The sequence below is a fragment of the Siniperca chuatsi genome, linkage group LG22 (genome assembly GCF_020085105.1).
Source record: "Siniperca chuatsi isolate FFG_IHB_CAS linkage group LG22, ASM2008510v1, whole genome shotgun sequence".
NCBI classification, from domain to species: domain Eukaryota; kingdom Metazoa; phylum Chordata; class Actinopteri; order Centrarchiformes; family Sinipercidae; genus Siniperca; species Siniperca chuatsi.
In genome coordinates this window covers 17,095,563-17,123,281 of record NC_058063.1, presented here as the reverse complement: position 1 = coordinate 17,123,281, position 27,719 = coordinate 17,095,563, and the positions used below count along the sequence as shown (strand labels likewise).

Here is a 27,719-nt window from a genome sequence, read left to right as displayed (position 1 = left end):
GGGCCCCGCCCTCTTGCTTCGGCCAGTGGCGTCAGCAAAACCACGTGTATCTCTTTTTTAAAGGGAGGGTGTAACTGTCAGACCTGCTCTTCTCTAGCCGGTGGGGAAAGGAAGCAGACTTTGTTCCTAACTCTCCCTGCTTGACACCAACTAGCGTTAGGGACAACGTTAAACCTCTCAAGAGTATTTTTTACCCTTCTACCCCACATCAACAGTTAAGGCTCTGAGAAGAGGCGTTTTTGCGACCACCAGGTGACGATAGCCATGAAGTGGGGCTGGGTGTTTTTGGGGGTCTTCCTATCTTTGGGGACCCTGTCCTGGGGGGAGAAGGGCTTGGAGATCCCTGAGTACGATGGCAAGGACCGCGTCCATGATCTCAGTGCCAAGAACTACAAGTCTGTCATGAAGAAGTACGACGTGATGGTGATCTACTACCACAAAAATGTGGATGGGAACCGCAGTGCCATGAAGCAGTTTCAGATAGAAGAGCTGGCTTTGGAGGTGGGTCTCCGCCAAAGCATGACAGTGGATGGATCTATGGTCCATGTCGGGGAAGGGTCACGGTGGGAAGAGGGGAAGGAAGGGAAGGGTTTCACATGGAGAATTTGGCTACAGTTGGGGATTCCTGGATGCAGTCATGGCTTTTGCACTTAGGATTTCAGATGAGTGGGTTGGAGGCTGTTGACAGGTGAGGAGGAAGGCAAACAGAACAAGTGGAAATTATGGGGTGAGGTCGAGTTGAGGGTTCATGGATCCTTCAGGTGTGGCATCCTGCCAAATATGACTAGATAGATGCTGACCTGAAGGAGGCAGGTTGGAGAATGTGAGAACATGACGAACAGGATGGAGGGAGGTATTGATAGGGAACTATATACCAGGAAGTATATGTCAAGTGATGAATGCACACATATTCAATCACCTGCTGTCTGATTGTCAATCAAGTTGTGATTGGGTCAGCTTGTCTTGGCCCAATGGACCTAAAGAACACAACCGCTCCAGTGTCTGAAAGAAAAGAAAAATGAAGGGATTTTTAGTTTTATTAATAATAATTGGACCATCGCTGGACATGACTAAATTATTAGGGGGCATAGGTGTGCACTAAACCATTTCCTCCAAGACCGGTGGTTTGGTGCATCATATTTGGTAACAAAAATTCTACACTGTGGGTGCTGTCTGTAAAGGCTGAACTAAAGGCAGTATGCTTCAAATGAGGTGCTTGTCCAATAGCGTCTGAAACCCCCTCCTCCCACACCTTTCCCATGTCAGGATTGGGGACGACTATTTTTGCATGTCTCAGAAACAGACAATCCCACAATGTGGACCAGGTGTGTAGAGGTGAGAAAGTAGGCAAGGTTTGAAGTTCTCTCTCAAGCTCACTTATTTAATTACTACTTCCGTCACTTTTTGAGTCTACAAATGAGTGCAACACTAGTGAGATTGTCTGAAATCACGTCTTGCCCCTCTTTAGGGTTGTAAGCTTTTCTTGTTGCCTTTGAGTGTAGCCGTTCGGAATAACTATAAACACTTTTGCCTTTACATGTGGTCAGATGACACTGTGTACTAATTTAATACAAGCATTCCCCGGCCTTTTGCCACATCATGCTAGTCAGGTTAGCCCATTTCATATAGCTCCTGTAGTGTTCATATGGTGAATGGCAATTAAACAGCCAGAGCACAAAGAGCCTCCAACATCAACATTTTTATCCCCTATGGGAGCTTTATGGTTTCCCATTATATTACTGGATCAGACAAAAAGTCAAATCACGTTGTGTCTCTGCATACAGTTACACCAAACATGCTTACCCATTTATGATTGCATCACTTAAGTGCGTCTATTGTCCTTTGCCCCATGGCATTCAAGCAGCGCCTCACTGCAGGTTCAGAACAGGCCAAAACAATAATAGATTTTAAACATACAAATACATTTCATGATCATTGCTAAACAAAGTGTCTAAAGTACCATGCATGAATGTATGTCTGTGATTGGCTACTTTACATTAGTTACATTTATCTTCTAAGTCCATATTTAAATGAGAGTTTACTTTATTGATACAATTGAATCAAGGCTTATGTCACACACACACACACACACAATAAAAATGATGGCCCTCATTCATCAAGCTGTTGTATACTGTAGAAATAATCCTACTTTTGTCACATTTATCATACCTTGTTAGATCACTAAAATTAGCAAAATAACATTGTACATAAAACATAAATCAGAGACCATGTAGACTTAACAGAACATATTAAAATTATCCAGTGATGTGCTGTCAAGCTTTGTCAAAGACCAGGGCAACTGTTAATGTTGTGTACTTCCTAAGTGTTGTATTGTTGATTCTGTCTGCCGATATGATGCATCATATTTACAGCTCAGTTTAACTGCCAGTTAACCAGAGGCTCTATTAGTAAATAGAGAAGAGGCTTGCGACCAGGTCTAGGTCTGCAAATCACACTGGGGCTTGTAAATGAGTCTTTCGTCCTTCAACAACTATTGCTGAGGTGCCTTTGAGCCAGGCAATAACGCTTCAATTGCTCCAGTGGTGCTGCTAATCAGTCGGCAGTAGAAAAAGAGTATGTATGTTCTGGAAACTCTTACCGGATAAATAAATCTAAAGGACCCTTTACCAGCCGGCCTACAGTCGATGCACCTGGGCTCCGCTGTCAGTGTATTCACCTCAGCAATCCCCTGCCTGTCAGAGCAGCAGTGTCTTCTTACAGAGACACAGTGTACCTTACACTAGCCACCATAAGTCACCTCTGTAAATAGCCCAGGACAGCCCTGCACGCTTAGCACGAGGCTAAAAGCCCTCCTGAGATGGACAGAGAGTTTAGGGCCATATCTCACCTCAACTACTGCTTCCACTGCTCTGTCAGCTCTCTCAGGCAACACACACTGTTCTGTTTTGTATTACTACACACCTCTCTGGGTGTAGGCTGAAGTCCTAAACCATCATTTACACACCCAAGTCATTGGATCTGATCAATTTCCTATCTGTGCTGCCAAGTTGTGCTTCTTGGCTTGAGTAAGAGATGCTTACTGGAGCAGGACCCTGCTGGACTGTTACTCTCTTACTGACTTCCTGCCAGTTGTGTCCATTCAGCCAATCGGGGAAGAGCACAAGAGGTGCTCAGAGGGGATGCTTAAAATAGCTGGTCATTACCACCTATGAATCAGGAAGTATGAATTATTAAAGAGCAGAGTTTAGGAAATCAAATCTAAACTGCCTTTGTTTAAAGCTTGGGCCATACATGTATGGTAGGATGTGTCATTCACATATGCTTCTAGTTTGAGACACCATACTCTACATTTATGTTTTTCATAAAAACTTAATGTCAGAAGGTTCATTACATTTATTTGGCTGTATCTTAATTTAAGCAAAAGCAATGCTTGTTTTCAGTAGACTATACCAAATATATATTTCTTCTGAAGATATTATCCCCTTAGCGGTTTTTTGGGGTTTTCACTTCACTTCACACAGGAAAGTAAATGGACTTTCTTCATTTTTCAAACCACAGCTTCCATTTTGATACCCAGCATATGAATAGAAACATAATAAGTTAAATTTAGCAAATTAGTTGAGAGAAAAATCCTGTAGGCGTTGCCACAAGTAGATCATTGAGTGATCAAGATTTATTATAAGTATTATAAGGGATAAGTATCACAGGATCATTACATGTTTTATATCCTGCAGATGTAAAACACACACATGACCAACCATAACAGATTTAGGAGTACAGCTCCAATTTGCGCCACACACAGAGTAAATGTTCACATGACAACGTAGATTGTTGCTATCAAATGAAATCCTGGACAAACCTGTTGGGCTTACAAAACCTTTTTCAGATCAGATAAACATTACTGGGATTTTCTTTATGTCTGAGAAGTTGACTTTATGGAGATACGATGATAGCAGATAAACCTGCTATGTTATGCTAGCATTGTGTGAATTCTGGTAGTGCCTTAAGTGTGCTGCACGTGGTCATTACGAAGCTCGTGCAAATGCTTAAGTTGACATGTAACCTGTCAGTCATGGCAGCAAACTTGTTTATGTTAAAAGTAACAGTTTACAAAGAGCGATGAGAATGCTGAAATGCAGACACGACAGAAATCCTGACAGCTAAGACAGGCAGCAAAACCACCCAGTGTTCATGTTCATCGGCCGGAAAATGAACCCCGGCAAGACGTACACGCACACATTAGCAACACATCAGAGAACGAGTCACCCTGTCAGTAATAAAATATGTCACCTTTCACCCCAGCTGGAATGATCTTACTGCTGTGATAGACAAGTTAAAATTTAACTCCCCTGCAGTGGCCAGGGGTTGTGAATATGCAATACATTATAATATATTACATTAATGTCGTTTATTTTGTAATACTCAATGAAAGAGGCATATGTAGTGTCACAAAACCTGCATTTGCTAAATGAGTTGAGGGGTAAATGATGACACTGCTTTGCATGTAGGCCAGAATAGATAGTTAGTGTTTTGGCTTTGTATGGGAATGTGTTGTATAAAAATATGGAAAGTGGTGAAGACAGGTGGACTTTGCTTCTAAACAGAGCTTCTCTGGAAAGAACAAATAATCACATTTCAGTCAGACACTTAAGGACTAGCCATTTATAGCAGATGCAGATAAACGAGGATTCTGCTGACAGAACTAAGGCCCCCTTGAGAAAAAAACATAAATGAATAATAAATCTTAGTTAAATCTACAAAACAAAAAATATAGCACAAAAGAAAGAGGTTTGGGTGATTGAGGGAGCAAACAGCGTTTCAGCCAGTGATTGTGGAGCAAGAATGAAACAGCTGATGGCATTCAGTTAATAGAAGCTGTGACTTTAGTGCTTTAAGCTCTGCCTAAGCTAATACTATGCTTCATTTGTTAAGACAAACTTGAATTGGTGGGACAAATACATAGGTTATTGCCATTTTTATTTTCTTTTTTTACAACTTCACCATACTAGGGCTGCAACTATTTTAGTTTCCGATTTATCTGTTTGGTCTATAAAACATTAGAAAGTGAGAAATGCCAATCACAATATCCTTCTTCAAATGTCTTGTTTTGTGCAACCAACAGTCCAAAACCTAAAAATATTTAAGTTACTATAATGTAAGACTGAGAAAAGCAGCACATTTTCACATTTGAGAAGCTGGAACCATACACTTTTTGGCATTTCACTTGAGAAATGACTCAAATGATTAGTTGCTAATTAATTATATGTTGATTGACTAATCAATTAATTGACTAATTGTTGCAGCTTGAAACCAGACTACATTCAACTCTGTCTTAAAGATAGTATTGCATGTATAAAATTCTAATTTGTAGGTTGGTATAGTAAACCGGTTTTTAGAAACATCCCTAATGTTTTGAATTTTATAGATATGAGTTGTCATGTGAGTTGCTTTTTTTCCCTTTAACATGTTCATGTTTGGCTTAGCAACAGGGTTTAACCACAATTTTTCAGTTCCATTTAATGTCTAGGAGAGTAATCACAGGTGTCTCACATTCAATCAGCGCAAAGTGACAATCTGTTTAATGAGCTGGAAGCACATTCAGGAGGCATGCGATAGACAGATTGACAGTCCTGATGAGTTGGTCTTGAGATAAGCCCACCTCACCTGCAGCACTTCAGCCAAAAATATCTCTCATTATTATGACTCAGACCAAATATTATGAAGCAGAAGTCTCATCCAAAGATATGATTAAAGACTAACAGGCAGGATGCAAAATTAGCAACCATACGCCAAAGGCTGTGACTAAATGAATAAGGGCTACATGTTGCACTGGTTAAACACATTAAAATTATTAAATTTGAAATATGAAAAATGTAGGTCCCCATCTAATTTTGAAAATGCTGATATTGATGAACCTTTTTCTGGCTTGTCTGCATATTCATACTCTCTCTCTCTCTCTCTCTCTCTCTCTCTCTCAACTCTGACCTTTGGCATACTGCATACTGTAAATGCCCATACTCATCCATCACTGCACCCGACACAGCTCAGGTTGCAGTGATCTTTTACTTGCCATCATCCTCACCAACATACCACCCCTCTCCCCCCATACACACACACACACACACACACACACACACATTGTTGCTATGGCACCCTGTGTACCAGTCAATAAACTGTATGAACAGAGAGCAGTAACCAAGCCTTCTTCACCCTTTCCTTAACGTCATACATACTACTTTATCTGCAACACCCACGGAGACGAGAAAATAATGTAGGGTTACAGCGTTTACATTATTGTACCGTTTTTTATTATTATCAGGGACAATGCACATTTATTGATGTTATTATGATGTACAAGAAGCAAATTTTGCCTAATTGTTAGCTTTTAAATGAAGTTTTTTGGCAAGTTGATTATACAAGATGAAAAAGAGGACAGGGAACAACATAAAAGTACATAACCTACAGAAAGATACAGCTAAATAAAATATATAGCACTACACAGCTGCTCAATGATTACATTTTTTGAAAAGCTAAAATAAGAGTTTTAGCAATGCTAGTGGTGTGGCTCTAGGGATGGCAATGTCAGTCTGTCGATCAGTCACTCGGTCTGTCCACCACTTCCAGACTGAAATATCTCAACATCTGTTAGATGATTGCCATGAATTTTGTACAGACATTCATGGTACCTGGAGGATGAAGCCCATTAACTTTGGTGATCCCCGACTTTTCCTCTTGCGCCACCATGAGGTTGACATTCTTGGTTTTTAGGCGAAATATCTCAACGACTACTATATCATTTCGGTAAATAAACTTTTCATCTAGAGACACCATCAGGTCAAACTTTGTCCAATCATAATTTGTCAGATATTTTAGTGACCAAACTAATGATATTCCCATCACCTCACTGTTACTGTCAGCACAGTCACAAGCTGATGGCAAAAATGGTTAACATTATACCTGCTCAACATCAGCATGTTGGCATTGTCATTGTGAGCAAGTTATTCTACTGACATTAGCATTTAGCTAAAAGTACTCCTATGTACAGCCTCACAAAGCTGTTAGTGTAGCTGTAGACTAAAATTAGTTTTAAATTCTGAAATTATGGATTTCTGTAGTAAATATTCACAGCAGTATGAAACAAAATATTTTATGACTTTTTTAGATTTGGCAGACACTTTGAGAACAGTAAGTCACTGGAACAGAAATATAAGCCTTAAATCATTGATCATTATGTTGCTACAAGACACCCCATGGTGTAGAGAGAAAAAGTTAGAGTTACAGGGCCCTGAAAGTAGGCTATTCCTGTAAGAGAAGAGCTAAAGAAAAAGACAGCTCGAGGGCTGTTTTTTCCCTGTGGTCGCTTAAAATTATGCTAATAACTGGGAAAGGTGACAGGTGCACACAAAGCAAGCCCACACATTATGTGCAGGGAATCTTCATGGTTTGAAAGAGGCTTCTGCTTTGTCTTTTCTAATCTCCTTCCATCTACTGAGAGATCTGGGAAAAGGTCAGACTGTCGCTCTGGAAACCTTTATCCAAACTGACTGTTGGAGTCCTCCTCCTTTCACCTGCACAATAAATTTCACGCTTACATTTTTAATGATAGTGGATGGTATTAATGAAGAGAGAGAAAGAGTGGGGCTAATATTGTATGTGCTATTTTAGGCAATACGCCTTTAGCCCACTGAATCACCTCAATTTCTCAATGCTATGGCCACTGTTTGATGTTCCTCTGGCATAAAAAAAACAAAAATATATAACTTTAATTATATAACTATTATATATTATATAACTTTAAGTCCAGTGTTACAACACAAATAAATGCATATAGAGTGTTTTTTCAATCTAAGATGCAGATGAATAAAAAAAGGCTTACAGCTCATAGTTAAAGTTAGTCATCCTAATTAGTTTTGCTTACAAGTAATGTTTTTGAGAAAATACTTCTGGAATGTGTTAATACATTTTGTAATGTGTGGTTGTAATGAAACCAGTCTCCAAACTGCCTCAAATAACTACACTAGATATGTCAATTTGCATAGCCCTTTAATCCATTAATGCCCCTCTTCACAGAAACAATCACTATCAGAAATGTAAATATGTGATTACACAGTGGAGTTGCTTTCAGTATGTTCTGTGGCTCTTCTGCTACCCCAGTAATTGTAACAGTGATAAGACATTTTTCTAGAAACAGAGGTAAAGAACTTGAAATTGATCGTTTGCTAAACCCACTATATCCATCCATCCTAGCCATTAGGACCATATTCAATCCCTTTTACAAGATTCTTGTTTTTAAACGAGTCAGCTAGAAATATAGAAAAGTCAGCTGGTGACAGTGTTTACAACCAACTCATTGAGCTATCGTTAGTTTAATTAGCTAGCTAGGTACAGCTGATAAAATCTGATAGCAAAGTTGATGGTCACCAGAAATGAGAAGTCTGCCATTATCTACTCTGAAATCAAGGATCCATTGCCTCAGAAGTTAAATATGCACATGTTGATGACGTCATCATACAATCATTTGCATAAAGTTTAGTGCAGTGAGGGAGAGTTCACCTTAATTTAAGACATATAAAACGTAGATAGAAATCTTTGGCCAAATAGATTAGATTAGAATCAGATTAGGTTCAACTTTATTGTCATTACACATGTACAAGTACAAGGCAACGAAATGCAGTTTAGGTCTAACCAGAAGTGCAATAAGCAAGTGCAGGATATAAAGTATGTGCATAAATGCAGGATTGAGCAATATATGAAAATATTTTACAAGTGGTACTATGGACATTATTAATGAATAAATAATCACAAACTCACTACATCGTATATTTTTAGTAAAAAAGTAGGGAAGGAGAACAATTTAAATATTTACAAGATCAAATTAACTATTTACATATTTACAAGCTATAACATCCTAATCCAGAGATCCGGAGAGAAAGAGTGAAGCTGTCCGACATGCCAGCGCAAGGAGAGAGACACTGTTGGCAGAAGAGTCGCAGCATGCATGGGAATGAATTACAATATAATATATTTTAATATATTTCTCATCTTTTCCCTGATGGTCTGAATAATTAGCAAAATTTGTCGCTAGTCGCTTTTTAGAAATAAAGTCGCAAAGAGGGTCTGAAAAGTCGCTAAATCTAGTGACAAAGTCGCCAAGTTGGCAACACTGGCAAAGAAACAGTGACTAAGGGGGATGGGATTTAACAGTCACTTGTCAGGTTCTTCCAAGGCTTGCTGTTGCTACTGTAAACAGAGAACAAAATAAGCCAGCTTTGCAATTCTCAGTGGACACAAAGTGTAATTGTTCTAAATCAGGGTCAGTATTAGAGCATGCCCATCCCAAGCAACGATCTGTGAACCTGACAGGCAGCCAGACAACTATTATTGACTCTGATTTTAAGCAACAGACATTGACATGCCACATCCAGAATGCATAGGATCGGATCTCATTACCACCAAGTTATCTTGGACCAGGCTGGGCCAACAGGCCAAGTCCCCATGGCCCCTTTACTGTACCTCATGAACTCCAGATTAGCTTTAGCTCCAAGCCACAAAATTTCCCCAGGATATACTGTACTTTCAGACTGTCCAATATCATAAAGAGCTCCCCTTTCTCCTCAGCTGCGTAATTCAGAAGACCAGTTTCACTTTTCCTCATTCATGTAGCACAGCTGTCAATACTTAACATTTCCCTCCATTAAGTGACACTGCTGTCAAGTTGTGTAAGAGCAACATCACATTTTGATAGATCTCCTCTTACCTTCCTTGCACTACATCTCCACCCCCCAATTAACGGTGTGAAAGAGTCGCTAAATTAAGAACTAATTTGTCAGATGTGATGTCATTAAATGTGACAAGAGTTATGTTTAGATAAAGTGTCCTTGGTGTTATTCTCTGATGACATCTCATCAGTGTTGATGGGTAGAGATGTTTGTTTGCTGGCAAGACTAGCGTTCCAGCTTGTCCAGTTTATCCATGTCAAAAGCCACCTGTTGTTTGGAGAGGATTAATAATAGAAGCTTTTGCCCATTGATCTAGAGGGTCTCAGCTGTTGTTGTAAGTGTATATTTTGCTGCATGATGCACTGTCACAATATGGACCACCTAAGATGTGTTAAAAGCTTTATTCAATAGTGCTAAACTATCCCCAATATTTTTTCTACTTATTTTTTGCTCCATTTTCTTTCTTGCAAAATAGAAATATATACATCTCATTAATCACAGGCATGACTGTGCATCTGTGTGGTACGTAATGTAAATGACCTGAGGTTATACAGTACAATATGATACTGGGATATTGCTTTTTTTTGTCTATTCAGGAGAGGTGTTTTGTACAGATTGAATATGATGAACTGCAGTTCTCAAGTTGATTTATTGTACTGAAACTCTACCAGGCACAGAATTATCTCTTCACCCTTCCTGAGGTACATGAATTGAGATATTTTGTAAGATTTTGCAAAATGTATTTTAGAGTTGCCACAATCAGGGGGGAAGAAAGCCCCTCTCTGCAGTGAATTTTCAAAAGCAGCCTCCACAGGGTACACCTGCACATCTACAATCTCGTCTGGTAAAAACTCTTAATGGTTTTATCATCGCTAGTGCCACAATATAACTCTTTAATAGAGTTTTTCCTATTACACCAGATAGCTCACCATCATTTTGCTACATGGGAAACGAATTGTTTTGTTTTCATTGCATATGATGTACCTATTTTTCAGATCCATGAACTCATTAAACAACTCATGAAAAGTCCTAGATTAAACAGACAAAAGCTAATTCTTTTAACCTCAGGGAAATAGAGCCATTGCAGAAGGAGATACAGCAAAACAAGAGGATATAGCCATGTAAAATACAATTCTAAATCGAATAAATTAATTGGAAGCAAACACCACCAAACCAAAATTATACCAACCAAAAAAACATATTTACGGAGAAAGTGTGCTCACAGAAAACATTGATGCAGACAGATAGAAAATTATGAGAATATATAAAATAGGGAAATAAATGACAACATAGTGTTAATTGCAATATGTAACTTAAATCAAATTTCCTCAAAGACTGTCTCTGCTACTGTAGATTGTCCACATTTCTTCAACATTAGCTGAGGTGGGAGTCTTGTGTGTCCATAGACTTTGCAGCGCAGTGAGGGACCTGTTAGCAGCTCCCAACAACCAGCCAAAATAGTTCCTGTGGTGCATGGCAGGGACCCTGCATGCTGTTTCTGTCATGCTAATTTTACCCCAGCCACCTCCCCATTCACCTCCAAATTTGGACAAATTTTCCCAAAAACCAAAACAAAACAAAACAAACTATCTGTATGGCTAAATATGACTGGGAATAAGTAAGGTATTTTTTGTGTGTAAATTGGGCACTGAACCATTAATCCTAACAAGTCCATCAAATTAAATGACAAAATACATAATTTTAGAACTACACTTGACACATACAATGAGATAATAATCAGATGACACGTGAATGTTACAGTATGTGTACTTTCTTGCTGTACATAATTATTTATAAATGACCCTGCTGTGCTCGCTTTCTCCATCAACATAAAATACTTTTTTTTTTTTTTTGCTTTTTTCCTCTGAATGTTCTTTTCTACTTCTCCCCCTCCTCCGTCATCTGTATCAGGGAATGTCTTCACATCACTTATTCATGAGAGAAAAATGTCAAGGAAATGCCAGGGATCAAGGAAAATTTAAATGTGAATCTTGTGACATTGAAACCTTGACTTACATCTTCATTCCACAAAGTGATGGACCTGAATGAAGGTAGAAATGAGAGTACAGTGCATAAGTACTTTACTTCACTGTGTGTAAGTGAACATACCGCATCTGTTTCTTGGTACTTTACGACCCCATCACCTTGTTTTCTATAGTAATGTGCAGTAGTCATTCCATTTTCTTCCTATTTCCTGCAAAGACAATTTCTGACTATATATACATATACAGTACATTTTACAGAGTGCATCTGTAAACAAGACTAAGAGTCTGTAGTCATGCTAGCAGCTCTGTGGGGCTGTACTTGGGAACATTACTGCTTTGAGCTAAATGCTAATGTCAGCATGCTAACATGCTCACAATGATAATGCTAACATGCTGATGTTTAGCAGATAATGTTTACCATTTTTACCATCTTAGTTGAGTGTAGCATGCTAATATTAACTAATTAGCAGTAAACGCCACATACAGGCTGATGGGAATGCCATTCGTTTTGCAGGTATTTAGTCATAAATAACAGTATTGGACAAACTGATGAAATGACCAAAGTTATTACTTTATCGTGTGGGAATAGGAAGGTATGTACCTCATTTTGTGCCAATCCACCAGATGTCAAGATATTTCAATCGAAACTACGGATTCATCCTCTGGGAACCATGAATATATGTACAAAATTGAATGGAAGTCCATCAAATAGTTATTTTAGCCTTGAAAGAGGTTGAACTGACTGGCCAGATTAACCCACGAGGGAGGTCCAGAGACAGAAAGTTGTGGGGCCCCATTGATCCCCTGTTTATGATAATGTGGTTAAACATTGTGATTTTGTGGTGCATATTCCCACAAACAAATGTGCAAATAATTACCACAAACCAGCAGACAAACAATGAACATGGGGTTTTTGGAGCCAACCATAGAGCCTTGCTGCTGGCATGGCTAAAACATGGAGAAAGAAACATAACATAACTAGATTGAATTATTTATAAATGCAAGAACATTATAAGAAATAGTGGTGGACCCTTAATTAATGATTGCTCCATTCCATAGCCCTGAACACATATTCACAGTAGACATTTTGACTTGTACAGCACAGGCATTACTAATAACTTACTAATCGCTTTGTACTATTCAAATGTCCAAGTAAAGCATCACTGTGTGACAGTGAGCCAGCATGCACAATACCAGGACCCTGAAACTGAAACAGCTAAATGGAATTCAGCCATCATTAACTTTATTATGTACACCTGTCCTTTTCCTACTGTGACATGTCAAAATGATTTTTGTGAAAAGGCCTATTCAGGTGTTTGTGCATGCTTGCTTACTGATGTGGTTTACTGGGACACTCAATTGGAATGTAGCTATCATTAATGTTATTTGTTGCACGTGTACATTTCCTACCATAGTGAGTAAAACATTGAAATTTTCAAGGAGTAAACATCATCTTTTTGATTAGTACCACTGGTAGCTCACTGAAATACAAATTGAATACAGACATTAAAGTTAGCTGCTGTTGCACGTCCCCCATTAAATCTAAATAATAGTGAAATAACACATCCACTTGTCCTTTGAAAACAAGCTTTTATGCAACTCACAAAAATAAGATGCAGGAGGGAGATGCAGGAGGGATTTTGAGTTTATTAGCTGAAATTGTTATGGAACATGTTTGTAATATGGCTTATTGCTGTCAAAGTGAGTCATTCACAGATGGTCCCAGACACTTCTGCCCTCACAATTTGTTGTAGTGAATCAGCTTGTGTGCCTGTGAGATTTCTAAAAGCTTTCCATGCATTTCATCATATCTCCTATGAGACCATGTTGTGCTATGAAAAAGTGAAAATAGTCAACTCTAAGTTAAAAGGATCAGAGAACATCATTAAAAAATCAAAAACACATCAGCTTTCGAGCATCTAATTTCTGATTGCCTCCTTACAAACAGTGCAGTTACTGGTGGCAAGTCAGAGTGTGTGTTTTATACACTGTTGTATCTGAATCTTTCATGACCACCCCGGCGCAGTGTTATGTAACAGCCTGGTGTAGAACGTCCTGATGTGTTACAGCAGTCATTACTAATTTAATATCTGGCTGGGGGAAAGAGCTTCTAATTTTGCACAGATCCCAAGACACTTGCTCATACAGGAAGATGGGAAATCGTACTGCTTTGAAAACCTTTTAATGTTCCTTCATTTTACAAATTCAGCAATTTTCCAGGTTGTGGACCAGATGTTAAGATAAAATTTGAGAATGATGATTGCTGCTTTTTTGTTGGCTGTATGTCCAACTGGTTTGTATATGGGCTATGAGTCAGTATGTTAAAGCACCATAGCAGTGTTTTTGCATGTTGTTGCCCATTTACTACAAATCACACAGACTTTTACTGTTAAACATATATACCAAATACTGTGCATACTGTAGTGTTTTGACTTTTTTAATGCATTTCCCATAATTGATTTCTCCTATTTTTATTCCAGTGTGAAAATTGATTGCTTAAAACTCAGGTAATCCATCACAGGATTGTATTTCAACTGCTTGTATTTTTTGCCAAAATTACGTTAATATTGCATTGTCACAATGTAGATTTTACACATAAATCTGCACTTAACTGCATTACCATGAAACAATATCTTTTACAGGCAAACAACAGACATATTTTCATTACCTACTGTATATCTGAAACAGGTTTCTCTGCAAGTTGATAGAAATACCATATAGGAATGGATGGAAACCAATGGCTGCCAGGGAGATCACATTCATAACTATAAAACACTATGGATTGCTTTGGACAATAAGTTGCAATATTTAGGGTAAATGTTTTTTGGTAAAAAATAAAAATCTGAAATGTATCTTTTTAAAAACAGTTGAAAAACTGATTTAAAAAGGAGAACTCGATGACATTATATCAGCATTGCAAGAGGACATTGTTAACTGTAAAATGCAGTGAACAGTATCTTTTTGCAAAAGGATGCAACAATTTTGGAGTCTGGAGGGTCACACAATTTGACTAAAAAATGGTTTTAAACATATTTGCTTCTTTTAAAAACATCTGGATGTTTTACACTAAAAAACAAAAATACCTTAACAGTAATGTAAAGTACAGATTGATTTGTGATAAATGGGTTAAAACTTGCAACATGCAGGGTCATCAGTTTACCTGCATTTATGGTATAAATAAAACTTCTCCATTATGTGCATGCACTCTCCTTTAGAATTTAGGCGCATATATTAATCATAACAAAGCTAACAGCACAGCTAGCTGTTTCTCTGCAGCTGATGTGGAAGCTATTAAATACTGAGTGTGTGTTTGTGTCCTTTGGGTTCTGACTGAGTGACTTACATCATAAGGTGACGCACACATACAAATGTGTGACTCATCAACTGCTCAGATGTTCACGTAAGAAACACACAAGGCCAACATGGGAACAACCAAACAAAAATACTCAGTCAGAGGCTCGGATTTAGACCAATGATAGAGAAGGGAACAGCACAGCAAGTTCTCTTACATTAGTTGTTCATTTAGCCCTTTTCAAAGTCCCAGAGCTGGCTCTGGAAGGGTGAACTGAATGAACAGGAAACCTCATGAAATACAATGGCAAAAATATGTTATGGTATCAATAGTTAATCCAACTTCTTCTATGATGTGTCTTGGTGGTGTGAGTTTTCTTTTTAGTAAACATTTAGGCTTGAAAAGAAGTTGTTTTTGTGCATGTTTTCCTTGATTCCTTTCTTTCAATACATGTTTGCTCTTCCCAACTCAGCTCAGCCTATGGTAAAAATCAGACCTAAGTCTACTTCAGATTTGTATCATTTCATCCATGATTGGTTTTTGTTTAAAGGGGAAATAAAAACTTTGGATTTGCATCCACCTCTGTCGGCTATCAGACGAAAGTCCAACAGCAATGATAGAAGTAATTTCCTCTTACTAGTTGTGTGTACAGTTTACAATAAGATTACTAATCCATATAGAAATCCAACAGATTCATGAAGTGAAGAGGTAGTCTCAATGCTGTTAATACTGTCATAAATGCTGCTTTTCAAACATGCTAAGCTCCAACTTTTGCTGATAATGAAGAGAAATAAGCAGGTACTGAAATTACATCGAGGATGGATGGTAGCTGGTTGGATAGCTGTTATGCATGTATGGATGAATGGCATGCAAATCACTGTGATTACAGTCCTGCTTTATCATTTGTTTCTTTGTTTGAGAGGTTTTTCTTATCTGAAATGTCTTGGAAAGCCTGCTGATTTCCACAGGCACTATGCCCAATTACTGTGCAGTAGAAAAAAACAATTGTATGTGAGAAGAATGGAAATGTCTTGAAATAATTCCATGTGACAGATTATGGGCTAGAGGGTGACTTCTAAAGTCCTGAAATCTTTGCACCTGGTTAAGGAATCATTGATCCAACCCAATCAAATGCCAATACAATATTGTCATCTTGCAGTATAGACAAGCGTAGAGCATTTGCCCCTTTAAAGGAACACCAAAAAAACTACATTACATTAGCAACTACACTTGCTGATCCTGGTCACAAGCATCAGACGTAAACTCCACCCCATGTTAGTGACAAATGGAAGCTATGTATTTAGCTCTATTTTTGGATATTTTTCCAAAATTATGAGGTTTGGGAACATACTGAGGATACAAATGGACAGAGGGGATGTCAATTATGTTGCAGGAGGGATTCAAAAGTTTATGCAAACTTTGGTTGCCATGAATTGGGTCACCGATAGAATACTTTGTAACTTTTTGCAGTTGTGTCAGGTGGAATTTTTAATCTTTTACACTTGTGTCAGGCAGGATTTGCCACTTTTTACACTCATCGGGAGAATTTGTTGTACCTCATTTGTATGCTGTTTTGGACTAAATCATCTTCCAAATGAATAAATGAAAAGGGAAAGTATTTTTTTTCTAGAATCCAAGCTGACCACAGCATGGAGGAAAATGCAACCTTTTCAGAGACACTGTTCAAGCCAACAGGGGTTGAGTGTTTGATACTCCAAAAATAGGTAGGAGTATTGCTTTTAAGTCCAACAGATGCAGCAAAGCGATAACAAATCAGAGACTGGCAGGTTTAGGAGGGTGATTCCCATTAAAAATGAGAACACTCTTAAGACATTTTAGACAAACATGTCTACTCAGTGGCAATAACACCTGCCACTCAAGTCCAGTTAAACCAAAGTAACTAATATATAGGCTAACCTGCCTTGGGAAATGCAGAGTAAGCATGTGGGCGGCTACATTACAAGAAATGTGACCCCTCTACTGCACTGCGAATCCACCACCCTCTCCTAGCTCATCATTTGGTGTCGCAGCCAAGTGCAGCAGGGACCCAGAGCACGTTTCTGACGACTCACCATGGCACTCTGCCCTCATCTTGTGTCACCTGACAAACTGACACTGACTGGGCAGTGGGAGATGGAGCCAAATGATTACACCGCTGACATCTCACTTGGGTCCATGCACTCAGACTTCTGGATGGGTCGGGTTATAGCAAGGGAACAGATGAGGAAGGGTGAAGGGGTGTCGGGAGACTAAGTTACAACAAAATATCCATATGGATACACAGAGTGGGAAGAAAAGGAGGTGATCATGAGAAACAGAGAAAAACACCAGTAAGCAGAAATGAGAGATGTTTGAGTGAAGACAAAACCGATGAGCATGATAGCAGGAGATGATGGCTGTGAAGTGTTAACTTGCCTGTCAAGTGTCTTCTTCCATGCGTCTACCCCGCCTGCCTTCCGTCCTCCCCTTTCCACACCCATTTCTATATGTAACAGATCTTAACCTTCTTTTCTGCTCCTCAACATGCTTTCTTACATGCCCTTATATAGCTGTGGGAGTCCCTGCATCGCTTTCCACCCAACTGCAAGCACCCACAACTTCACCCCTCTTATAAATACCCCAGTGTTACTAATATGGCCATACCCTGTGGTAACGGGGAGGGGAATATAGGATGAGCTTTGGTTCTACACTTGAAAATTAAATCTGGCAAGTCAATTTTGTTATAGTATCGTTGGCATTGTCAATTGTCTTTTTTAAAATATTGCTGACATGCTTCCACAGTACAGTGGTTTTTATCTTTTTGTAAGAAAAACTTAATTTTTGTATGAGGTTATAGTAAACTACTACACAAGAACATGCAAAAAAAAGCAAAATTACATTTTGATTTAGTCATCCCCAATTCCATGCAGCACAATCAGTTAAACAAGTTTTCAAGCTCTGTGCTACAGCAGAGTTTATTAATGTTGCTCAATCCATTAATTTCCAGATTTATAGATTTTTTTCTTTTTAAAGTTGTGTTTCTCTATAACTTGACATTCTTCTGCTTACAGGCAGTGATTGAAAATAATAAGAATAAGAAACATCTAATTATTCAATCACTGGTGCACACTACACTACACAAAATTATTCAATCATTTCTTGTGTTATGCCCTATTCACATTCAGCTAGCATTACCTCGGGACCTCATGTGATGTAGGAACTGACCTCTGATTCTGTGTACAGCAAAAACAAAGTCTGTTTAATTCAAATGTACTGACCAAATCCCATCTTTGAATATGATGGAAATGAAACATAAAATATAATTATCCCCAAGACATTTGTATTATTTCTGTTAAAAGAAAAAGAAGAGCATAAGATGTGAAAAAATATGAGGTCATCTGAAATTTTGTCAGATGGTCTTTGTGCTTATTAAAATATGGAGGGTAATTTGTGGTGGAAGTTTCAGTTACTGGATTACAGACATGGTCAATTTGAGCAAGATTTAAACCAGCTGCATTTACAAGAAATAACATGAGGTCGTCAGGTAATGATAATCCTGTAACACTTTACTTGAAGTCCCCCTATATGAGCAGTATATAAACATTTAATAAATGGTTAATAACCCATTATAATGCAGTTGGAAGCAGCTATACATGTTTATTAATGTATTTGTCAACAACTATTACTCCTCCTGCAGGCACCCATAAGCGGAGGCTGGTGTATAAACATATAATGAATGACAATATAGTACAACACAGGTTTAATAATATAGAATGTGTCTTCACAGGAGAAGTTATAACTGCTGACAAATACTATTCATTAATAAAGTGTCCTTATAGCTGCGTACAACATTATAGTCTGTTACAAAACAATTTATTAGATGTATGTATACTGCTTATAAATGCTAAATAGGGGGCTTAAAGTAAAGTCTGTCCTATGTGAATGGGGCTTTAATCCCCCAAGTAAAATCTCAGTGTTTAAGTTTGGACCTATTTTGTCTCCTGTGAAGGCCACTCCGATTTGTTGTAAACCTGGAGGCTGTGACTATTGTGCTTTGCCCTAAAGCGTTACCTCTTCTTGCAGTTGATCACAAGTCAAGCAGCAATTATCTTTCAGGTATGTTAAGGTCTGTCTTTTGTGTCTGTAAAGCTGGGCTGCGAAACACAGATTATTCTGCTGCTGTGGTATCTGCTGATTGTTCTCTTCCACTCCTTGACTGCAGTTTAGTTTAAAACAGAGGAAATTACATGAAGCAACAACCAGACATCACAGACCAATGGAGACTGAACTGCTTTCAAAGTCTGGCAGCAGCAGCTTGGGCTGTGCCAGTTTGAGTCTATATTTTGACTGTACTTTTGTGTGCCATAGCAAGTTGATTTACTTGACAAAGAGAATGGGGAAATTGAAAAAAGGCTCCCACGTAATCTATTAATCAAACTTTAACATGTCCATTCATCCATCCATCCATCCCCTTACCCATTTATCCATGCAACCATCATGTTTTCTGACTTACTACATGTGATGTCTTTGCTTGTAGTTTTGGTTTATGTGCCAAGATATTAGTCAAAATTTCTGCTTTCACCCCAATCCAAGTGAATCGTATTTAATTTGTGCTGCTCAAACCATTAAAAAATTACATTTAAGAAACTCATAACCAATTAAACCATTTTAATTGAGACAACTTTGTAGAAGAGATAGCCCCAGTGAGGGTTATATGCTGGACTATTTCTTGGCTGGGAGATGTCCATGCTGGTTGCCTAGTAACCTCAAGATGACGACAGGACTTCAGGGACTAAGCTAAGTGGCTGCTGGCTGTAGCTTCATTTTGAAGTGACAGATATGACAATGGTATTCTGCAAAAAAGCGTATTTTTCAAAATACTGAACTGTTCCTTTAAAACCTCAGCAGATAAAGTTGAAACTATCTGCATGGCTAGGCATTAGTAGGTTATTTTTTTTTCTGATTTGAGAGAACTTACCCTTTAAAGCAAAAGAAGCCATACCCTGAATGCAACCTTTCCCATTAGCTGTTATATGGTGATTATCTTGCTTTGTGTTTCCAGGCAAGTAGGCCAATGTTCCTAATCAGATTAGAGACAAATTGGCCCCGTGTCCAATCATTAGTTAATGTGTCTGGAGTCTGGAGAACAAAATAATAGATGGCATTAAATATTGCCTGTGAAGAGCAACATAGCACATACTATATCATACTATACATACTGTACGAGCTATTTGTGCTGGGGCTTTGGGGCATTTGGCCACTTATGAATGTTAACCATATTGCTGTGCAGCTTTGCAAGCCGCTTTTGACTCACTTTATACAAAGTGCAGCTTCACATTTAAAGGGGCGAGCATCCTTTCATACTCTGCAAGTGCTAAATGTACTGACAAAGCAATAAAAAGGAGAACAAATTAGCAAAAGAAATGGAAACGGTAGTATGTATCTGTATACAACTGTGAGAAATATAGTTTACCAATGTGTGTAGAGAGAAAGAGAGATGAAAACACCAATGTATGCTAAGTCTGTATATTTACAGTGTAATATGTATGCGCATGTATGCAGCAGCTTTACTTTCGCAAAGTGTGAGCTCCTCTTCTTTCCACCGCACCTGTTGCAGCGTCTCTTCCCCTCGACATAGTTGGCTCAAGTTCTGCCGTTCTTGTTCTTCTGGAAACTCCGCTGTCCATGCTCCTCTCACGTCGGCTATGAGGGCTGTCAATTGTTGGCTTCAGTTTCACTCAGATTTAGAAAGTGCAAGGCAGCAATCCAACGCTTTTGCTTTAAGGCCTTGAAATTAATATAAAATGCCAAAGGGTTACTCATGTAAATGAAACTGAAAGTATATTTTTGATGGAGTTCTGAGATTAGGAAACGTCTATCATGGACAGACGAGTGAAAGATCAGTCAAAGACAGAATCAGCACTCATATGATACTAAATACAACTTTCTCTTTATCTCCTTCACTCCCACTCTTGGCCCAACTCCCCCCTCCCTCTCTCTCTCTCTCTCTCTCTCTCTCTCTCTCTCTCTCTCTCTCTCTCTCTCTCTCTCTCTGTCTGTCCAGCTTGCAGCCCAAGTTCTGGACGATCTTGAGGATGAGGACATTGGATTCGGCCTGGTCGATGAAAAGAAGGACTCTGCTGTTGCCAAGAAGCTGGGTAAGCTTGCCAGTCATTGACAGAGACCTTGCTGGTGAAAACATTGTCAATTGCCTAATTGTCAATGATACTAGCAGAAAAAAATGGTTGTATAAGGTTGATGTCTAAGGCCTAGTGTACTATAGACAATAAATGAAACAACCCTGCCCTCAAGTGTTGACCTAAGGTGTCACAGCTTCTACTACAACAGGTACTGGAGCTGCAAACTCTGTAAGTGCCCACCGGTTTAAGTATATACTGCTACTGCAAAATGCTACATGCAGCAAAAACAAGGCTATGGAAGTTCTGACAGCAAGAGTACACCAAATGAAGTGTATTCCTGAATGCTTATACCTTCATTATCAAGCTTTCTTTGGGGTTTGTTAGCAAATTTGAATATTCCAAATATGCCAATAACAACCTTATTTACAGTGCTGACCAAAGAGTTCCTCTTACATGATATGAGCAGTAGCACAACAAGTATACGGTAAATGATACTTATTTAGGGGCTTTTAGGACCTGTTTAGGACCCAACCACAACGTATCATTGCAGTTGCAATTGTGGAATCGACCTTTGAAGTACATCGAAAACCTATTTTTCTACCACTGAAACTTGTCTAACAGTCATGCATAAAAATAACTTTACCATCATGCAAGAATATGTGTAAAAATCTTCCTGGTATAAATGTGGAATGACTGAAGAAAATATCTTTTTACTCTCGTACAAGGTCTGGATGAGGTAGAGAGCATCTACATCTTTGCCGACAATGAGATCATCGAGTACGATGGAGAGCTGGCCGCCGACACCCTGGTTGAGTTCCTCTATGATGTAAGTAATTTATGGTCAATGATAAGTACTGGGGTTAAATTCAGACTCAAATTTCTATAGAATTTGTACACAAGATAGACATATTGAGTTTCTTATTTTTCAATGGAAGTGTCTGCGTTATTCTGCTTTCAAAATACTGACGTGTGGAATTATATCATGTATGTAAATTATTGTAATCCATCACATATTTGCCTCTTACCTCTTGTCAGGTGATTGAAGACCCTGTGGAGATCATTGACAACGAGCGTGAGCTGAAGGGTTTCCACAACAATGATGAGGTCATCAAGCTGGTTGGCTATTTCAAGAGCGAGAAATCTCCTCGTAGGTTGCAGATTATGATCTAAAGACTGAGCTTCAAACAGATCATAGGCAATTGCTCTTTAAATCAACTACGCTGCGCTTAATAACATGTTTTCTCTTATTTTCTCTATCCAGACTTCATTGAGTATGATGATGCTGCTGAGGAGTTCCACCCCTTCGTCAAATTCTTTGCCACATTTGACCCCAAGGTTTAAATTGTTTCTTTGAGTATTTGTGTGGATTTATTTTCATATGTGCACACAAAAGTGTGAATTTATGTTCTTGGGTACTTTAGAAAAGATGAATATCAAAGGAGAGCAAGGCGGTGTAGTCCCTCATTCGTCCAGGAGTGTTCTATCGTAGAAAAGGTTTCAGTCGTAGTCTTCTGGACACTGTTTTCAGAATCAAGACGTTTCGGCTCCCATCCGGAAGTCATTCTCAATTGTGGAAAAAATTGGACGGGAACTGGAAATTTAAACTACTCTGAGTTACATAAGCCCTGCCCTGCCCTGCCTCCCTAGCTATTAACAGATACTCAGGCAGATTCCTTCCTGAGGGCAGGGCTTATGTAACTCAGAGTAGTTTAAATTTCCAGTTCCCGTCCAATTTTTTCCACAATTGAGAATGACTTCCGGATGGGAGCCGAAACGTCTTGATTCTGAAAACAGTGTCCAGAAGACTACGACTGAAACCTTTTCTACGAAAGGAGAGCAAGGTAATTTCATGGGCTTGTAACGATGCAGACATTAATTTAAATGGCTATATTGTTCCTAAAATTTTCAAAAACCCGGTCTGTGCTAGCAAACATTTTAGTATTTTCGAATGTTCTTTTAACTTTGCATTTCCTGTCTGATTCCCTTTTCTCTTAATGTTATTTCAGATTGCCAAGAAGCTGAAGCTGAAGATGAATGAAGTTGATTTCTATGAACCATTCATGGAGGAACCTGTCACCATTCCAGGAAAGCCCTACATTGAGTCTGAGCTTGTTGAATACATTGAACAGCACGACAGGTGAGATCCTGTGTGATACTAATATAACATTAATAACATCCGCAGTGACCTATAAATCCTTCTTAGGTCACACATTTTACATAATCTAAAGCTGATAATCATTGTTGGATCTAAACCATCTAATCATAAAGTACCACTACTGGATAATCAAAACATTATCATTTCTTCAAACAACTTTTTCTTTAAGTCATGACAATGTGACAGTTTGATTTTTGATGTTTTTAATGTTTCAGGCCCACTCTGAGGAAGCTTGAGCCTCACAGCATGTATGAGATCTGGGTAAGAGATTTGAAAATTCTCTGTAACCAAAAAAAAAAAAGGCATCATTCATTTCTTTCTCCAATAAAATTAATTTTTCTCATCAGTCAGTCTAGAGTGGAAATATAGGACATCCATGTCTTATCCCCCTTTTTGTGTTCACAGGAAGATGACATTGATGGAGAGCACATTGTTGCCTTTGCTGAGGAAGATGACCCAGGTACACTTCTACCTTAGTGCCTCTTTATTTACAATTATAGCATTGATACGATCGAATATCAAGCTAATACTTCAGGGGACCTGGCACACCACTGTACCTGACCTCTGAACTTTTCCTTAGACGGTTTTGAATTCCTGGAAATCCTGAAGGAGGTGGCACGCGAGAACACTAACAACCCCAACCTCAGCATCATCTGGATCGACCCTGACAATTTCCCCCTGGTACGACTACCCCCCCAATGAAACTGTATATCAGCTAGCGGGCATGTTTTATGTACAATGTTGCACTTTTGATTAGGTTTTTTGTTTCTTTTTCTGATTCAAGTGTCAAACCCTATGATGAGTGTATGGCTTGAGGATATATTTTTAAATTATTTATGCTCTTCGTTTTGTTGTTTTATATTTCTTGTAACTGCTTTTTTAGAAATGATTTAATTTACAATCTATTTACATTCGAACAACAGTTTTACAATGTCCAAAAATATCATTATAAAAAAATATAAAAATTCAGTTCTGCACACAGAGATGTGGACTCAAAAGCAGTCCAAAGCTTTCAGTCGTTTACTTGGTAAGAAGTTTAAGGCGGAACTCTGCAACAGGTCATCAGTCAGAGAGAACAAAAAAGCAGGCAAGAAACAGGAATGAAGGCTGGAAGACTGGGCAGTATATTAGACAATCTGGCAAATGACTTGGGAAAGAGAGCTGGTACATATGCAAGGAAGCTAATGAGGGAATGGGGAACAGGTGTGCTGGTGAGTGAGGGGATCAGGAATGGTGGGAACACAGTGAGGGCAGCCTCAGGGCAGGTGGGGAATGGTAGGTATCTGAAATGACAGGAGATGTTAATGACTGGAAAAACAGGAAAATGGGCAAAAATGACTAAACAGAGGAAGGTGTTGTGATAAAAACAACTGCTCTGAAAGTCATTCATAACTGTATCAGGATAAATAAGCCTAACCATGTCCTCTCCTCTGTCTGTATCTCACTTTCAGCTGGTGCCATACTGGGAGAAGACCTTCCACATCGACCTCTCTTCCCCTCATATTGGTGTGGTTGATGTTGAGGATGTAAGCAACCTTTCTCATCCCTTGCAAAAACCTAAAATGAACAACTGATTTCAAGTTGTTTGGAGTGTTGCTCGGTACAGCAAAAAACTTTTGAAAGGAAATCATTTAGTTAAGTATTGATGTAGTAAGCGTGTTTTCATTAGAACAAGAAGATATCTCTTTCAAAATTCACTTGTATGTTAAATTACTAAAATTTTTCTTGAATCCAGTGATGCTATAGGGTGTTCTTTCGTGGTATGAAAGTGTTACAGTTTCTGTGCCATTGCCAAACTTCCTTTTGAAAAGTAAAGCAAATATGCTTAAGCTACCTTTAACAGGTAACTTATCTTAAATGAAGAGACAGCAACGATTTTCTATAAACTATAAAAAACACTATTCAACACGTCACCTCTCCAAATGTACTATATACACTCTAACTTGACGAAGAAAGCAACAGAATCATTTTGTCATTTTGTAAATATTTGTGTGCCTGACAGGCCGACAGCGTGTGGATGGAAATGGATGACGAAGATGACATGCCCACAGCTGACGAGCTCGAGCAGTGGATTGAGGATGTTCTGTCTGGAAAGATCGACCCAGATGATGATGATGAGGAGGAGGATGATGATGATGACGACGACGACGATGACGATGACGACGATGACGACGACGACGACGACGACGACGACGACGACGATGATGACGACGATGATGACGATGACGATGATGACGACGACGACGACGACGACGATGATGATGATGATGATGATGATGATGATGATGATGATGATGACGACGACGACGATGATGATGATGAATAACTGTTTACTACCATCTTTCACTTCACTATGATTGAGCCAGTAATGGCAAAACCCAAAAGTAGCACCAGTTTTTTTTTTTTTCGAACATCTTGCAGCAAACACACTTTGTGTCTGTTTGCTTCCTGTATGGTTTCCTGTAAGGGACAAACATAATGACCCTATGGGTAACTTTTACTGTCAGTCAGGGAAGGAGATTTTCAAAGAAGCAGAGGATCTCTGTTAATGAACAGGGTTGCAGCTTAAAATGTTGCTTTATATGTTCTTTGTTACTGTATTACAATGTGCTAATCTCTCACCTCTGAGGTTCACAATGCATGTGAGCAAAGAGGCTAACAGAGGCTAACTTCCCTGTCAGTTTCTACCTAATGTCACAGACCGGGGTTCACCCCTTTCTCATTTTCTCCAATTTACTGTAATCCTGTTTCAATGACATGTTTTCTACTTGATGAAGAGAAGAAACAAACACTTTCTTGTACTATTTTTAAAGAAAATAAACCTAAATTCACTGGACAGTCTTAAGATTATTATAATCTTGGAAAACTATTAAGGTACTGAGTAATAAAACATTCTAATAATAATTTGTTTCTGCTCTCATGTTAAAAATGAAAGACAAAATTATTTGGAAACTAATGCTGTGTGTTGTTGTCATTAGTTACTATTTTTATGTCTGTGTGTGTATGTGTGTATGTGTGTGTGTGTGTGCACGAGCATTGTAGGAGTGATTTCCTGGTGGTCTGCAGGCAACATAGTAAGGACTTTGTTTAAGCATATATTGAAATCATTTGTATTATTCAATTATTAAATTGAAATAAATGAATACTAAACAATAATAATTAGAACTAGACTTTCAAGCAAGTATAACAGAGTCCAAGCACCCCTACACAGTTTGTCGACTCACTGACTACTCACACAGCACTTGATGAGAAGCTGAGCACCAATGAAGACACAATGCAGTGTCACACTTTGCTCTTAAGTCTTGCTATGACAAGCTAGGTTGCATAAAACAACATTTATATTAAGGTATTTCCAATGCAGCTACAGTTTAATTTTACAGAAGTAGGTTTAACACCAGAAACACTGGCAGTAATTAATATTGGACCTGCACAAGTCAATGGCTGAAATGCTAATAGATCAAATAATTTGAAATACAGTGTACCAGACGATATTTAATATTTGTCCCAAGTGTTCTTATCATCACTATCCCATACATGTTTAGCATTAAAAATGAGATTTATTTTGTGGTCATCAAAAAAATGTATGCTAGTAGGATTTGTTTCCTTGACTGAAAGTATTGAAGAAGAAAGATAGTGAGCTGTACATTTGTGAAAGTTGCTACCTGAGTCTGATACAATATTATACACACACACACACACACACACACACACACACACATACACACACACTTGTGGTTGAAAAATAAAACAGTTTCCAAATTTGTTTGAATCTGAAGTCTGAAAGGAGAAGGTTGCCAATATACCAAATGTTTCTTTGGTAACAAATCAAGCCAAGAAAATACCTAAACCAACAATGCTTTAGTCAATCTCTCAATAGTTTCTGACTTCCATCTTGTGATGGAAGTCACAGTCATCTTCCAGCTGTGACACTCAGCCCAAAGCCCATTCATTTATAGTGAAGACAAACTTTAAACTTAAAATGGCTCACAAATATATCATTTTTATGAAAGGATAAATAATTTCCTAAAACAGCTGGGTTTTAAGCAAATGTTACCAGCAAAAATGTTATAGTGATCCATTTTAGTCTGATCTAAATGGTTTTCTCTTCTCTTGTTTATGACTGAAGAACAGGTGAAAAATAAAGCTGTTGCCAGGATAACCTTTCTAAGTTCCTTATATTTATTTCCATCTGTGAAATAGGTGGGAAAAAGTTTTGCCAAGTGAATTTTTTTTTCAGGAATATTCTAAATATGACTAAAACATTCAAGTTTTCTTCCAGGTTTGTTTTAATTTCTCCATGCACTCTAAACACAAGGTACATATATTGTGTGTTAGCAAGTTATGTTACATTACTGTCATGTCTTTCTTTTGGCTAGAAATGTATTTTAATCAGAGCTTCACCTGGAAGAAAAAATGAATGCTTTCCGTCCTATTTAGAACATAGAGTGGTGGTGCACTTCAGCCTCTTGTGGCTGAAATTAGTATTAC

At 38.4% G+C, this 27,719-nt stretch overlaps 1 protein-coding gene and 1 long non-coding RNA gene across 3 annotated transcripts; one reads left to right on the top strand and one right to left on the bottom strand.

The window, feature by feature from the left end:
* The first annotated feature begins 72 nt into the window (after positions 1 to 72).
* On the top strand, positions 73 to 26,187 carry casq1b (calsequestrin 1b). 2 transcript variants are annotated; one of them, XM_044183008.1, is made up of 12 exons: positions 73 to 501; positions 19,020 to 19,052; positions 21,001 to 21,094; positions 21,802 to 21,902; positions 22,112 to 22,223; positions 22,338 to 22,411; positions 23,083 to 23,213; positions 23,447 to 23,492; positions 23,637 to 23,691; positions 23,812 to 23,912; positions 24,683 to 24,757; positions 25,234 to 26,187. In XM_044183008.1, the coding sequence occupies exons 1-12, from the start codon at positions 265 to 267 to the stop codon at positions 25,555 to 25,557; spliced, it is 1,383 nt and encodes a 460-aa protein (XP_044038943.1). In that variant the 5' UTR covers positions 73 to 264; the 3' UTR covers positions 25,558 to 26,187. The 2 variants fall into 2 exon arrangements, with proteins under 2 accessions (XP_044038943.1, XP_044038944.1); XM_044183009.1 differs by lacking the exon at positions 19,020 to 19,052.
* LOC122869743 lies at positions 526 to 3,132 on the bottom strand. Its single transcript, XR_006376404.1, has 3 exons — positions 2,600 to 3,132; positions 1,804 to 1,871; positions 526 to 1,002 (listed from the first exon to the last, which is right to left on the bottom strand). It is a non-coding gene; the product is annotated as an uncharacterized LOC122869743 (long non-coding RNA).
* Positions 26,188 to 27,719: the final 1,532 nt, after the last annotated feature.

Coding starts and splice junctions, on each gene's coding strand:
- casq1b (XM_044183008.1), top strand. CDS start 265: ATGAAGTGGGGCTGGGTGTTTTTGGGGGTCTTCCTATCTTTGGGGACC. Junction 21,095..21,801: donor TGCTGTTGCCAAGAAGCTGG/GTAAGCTTGCCA, acceptor CTCTCGTACAAG/GTCTGGATGAGGTAGAGAGC. Junction 23,493..23,636: donor ACAGCATGTATGAGATCTGG/GTAAGAGATTTG, acceptor TTGTGTTCACAG/GAAGATGACATTGATGGAGA.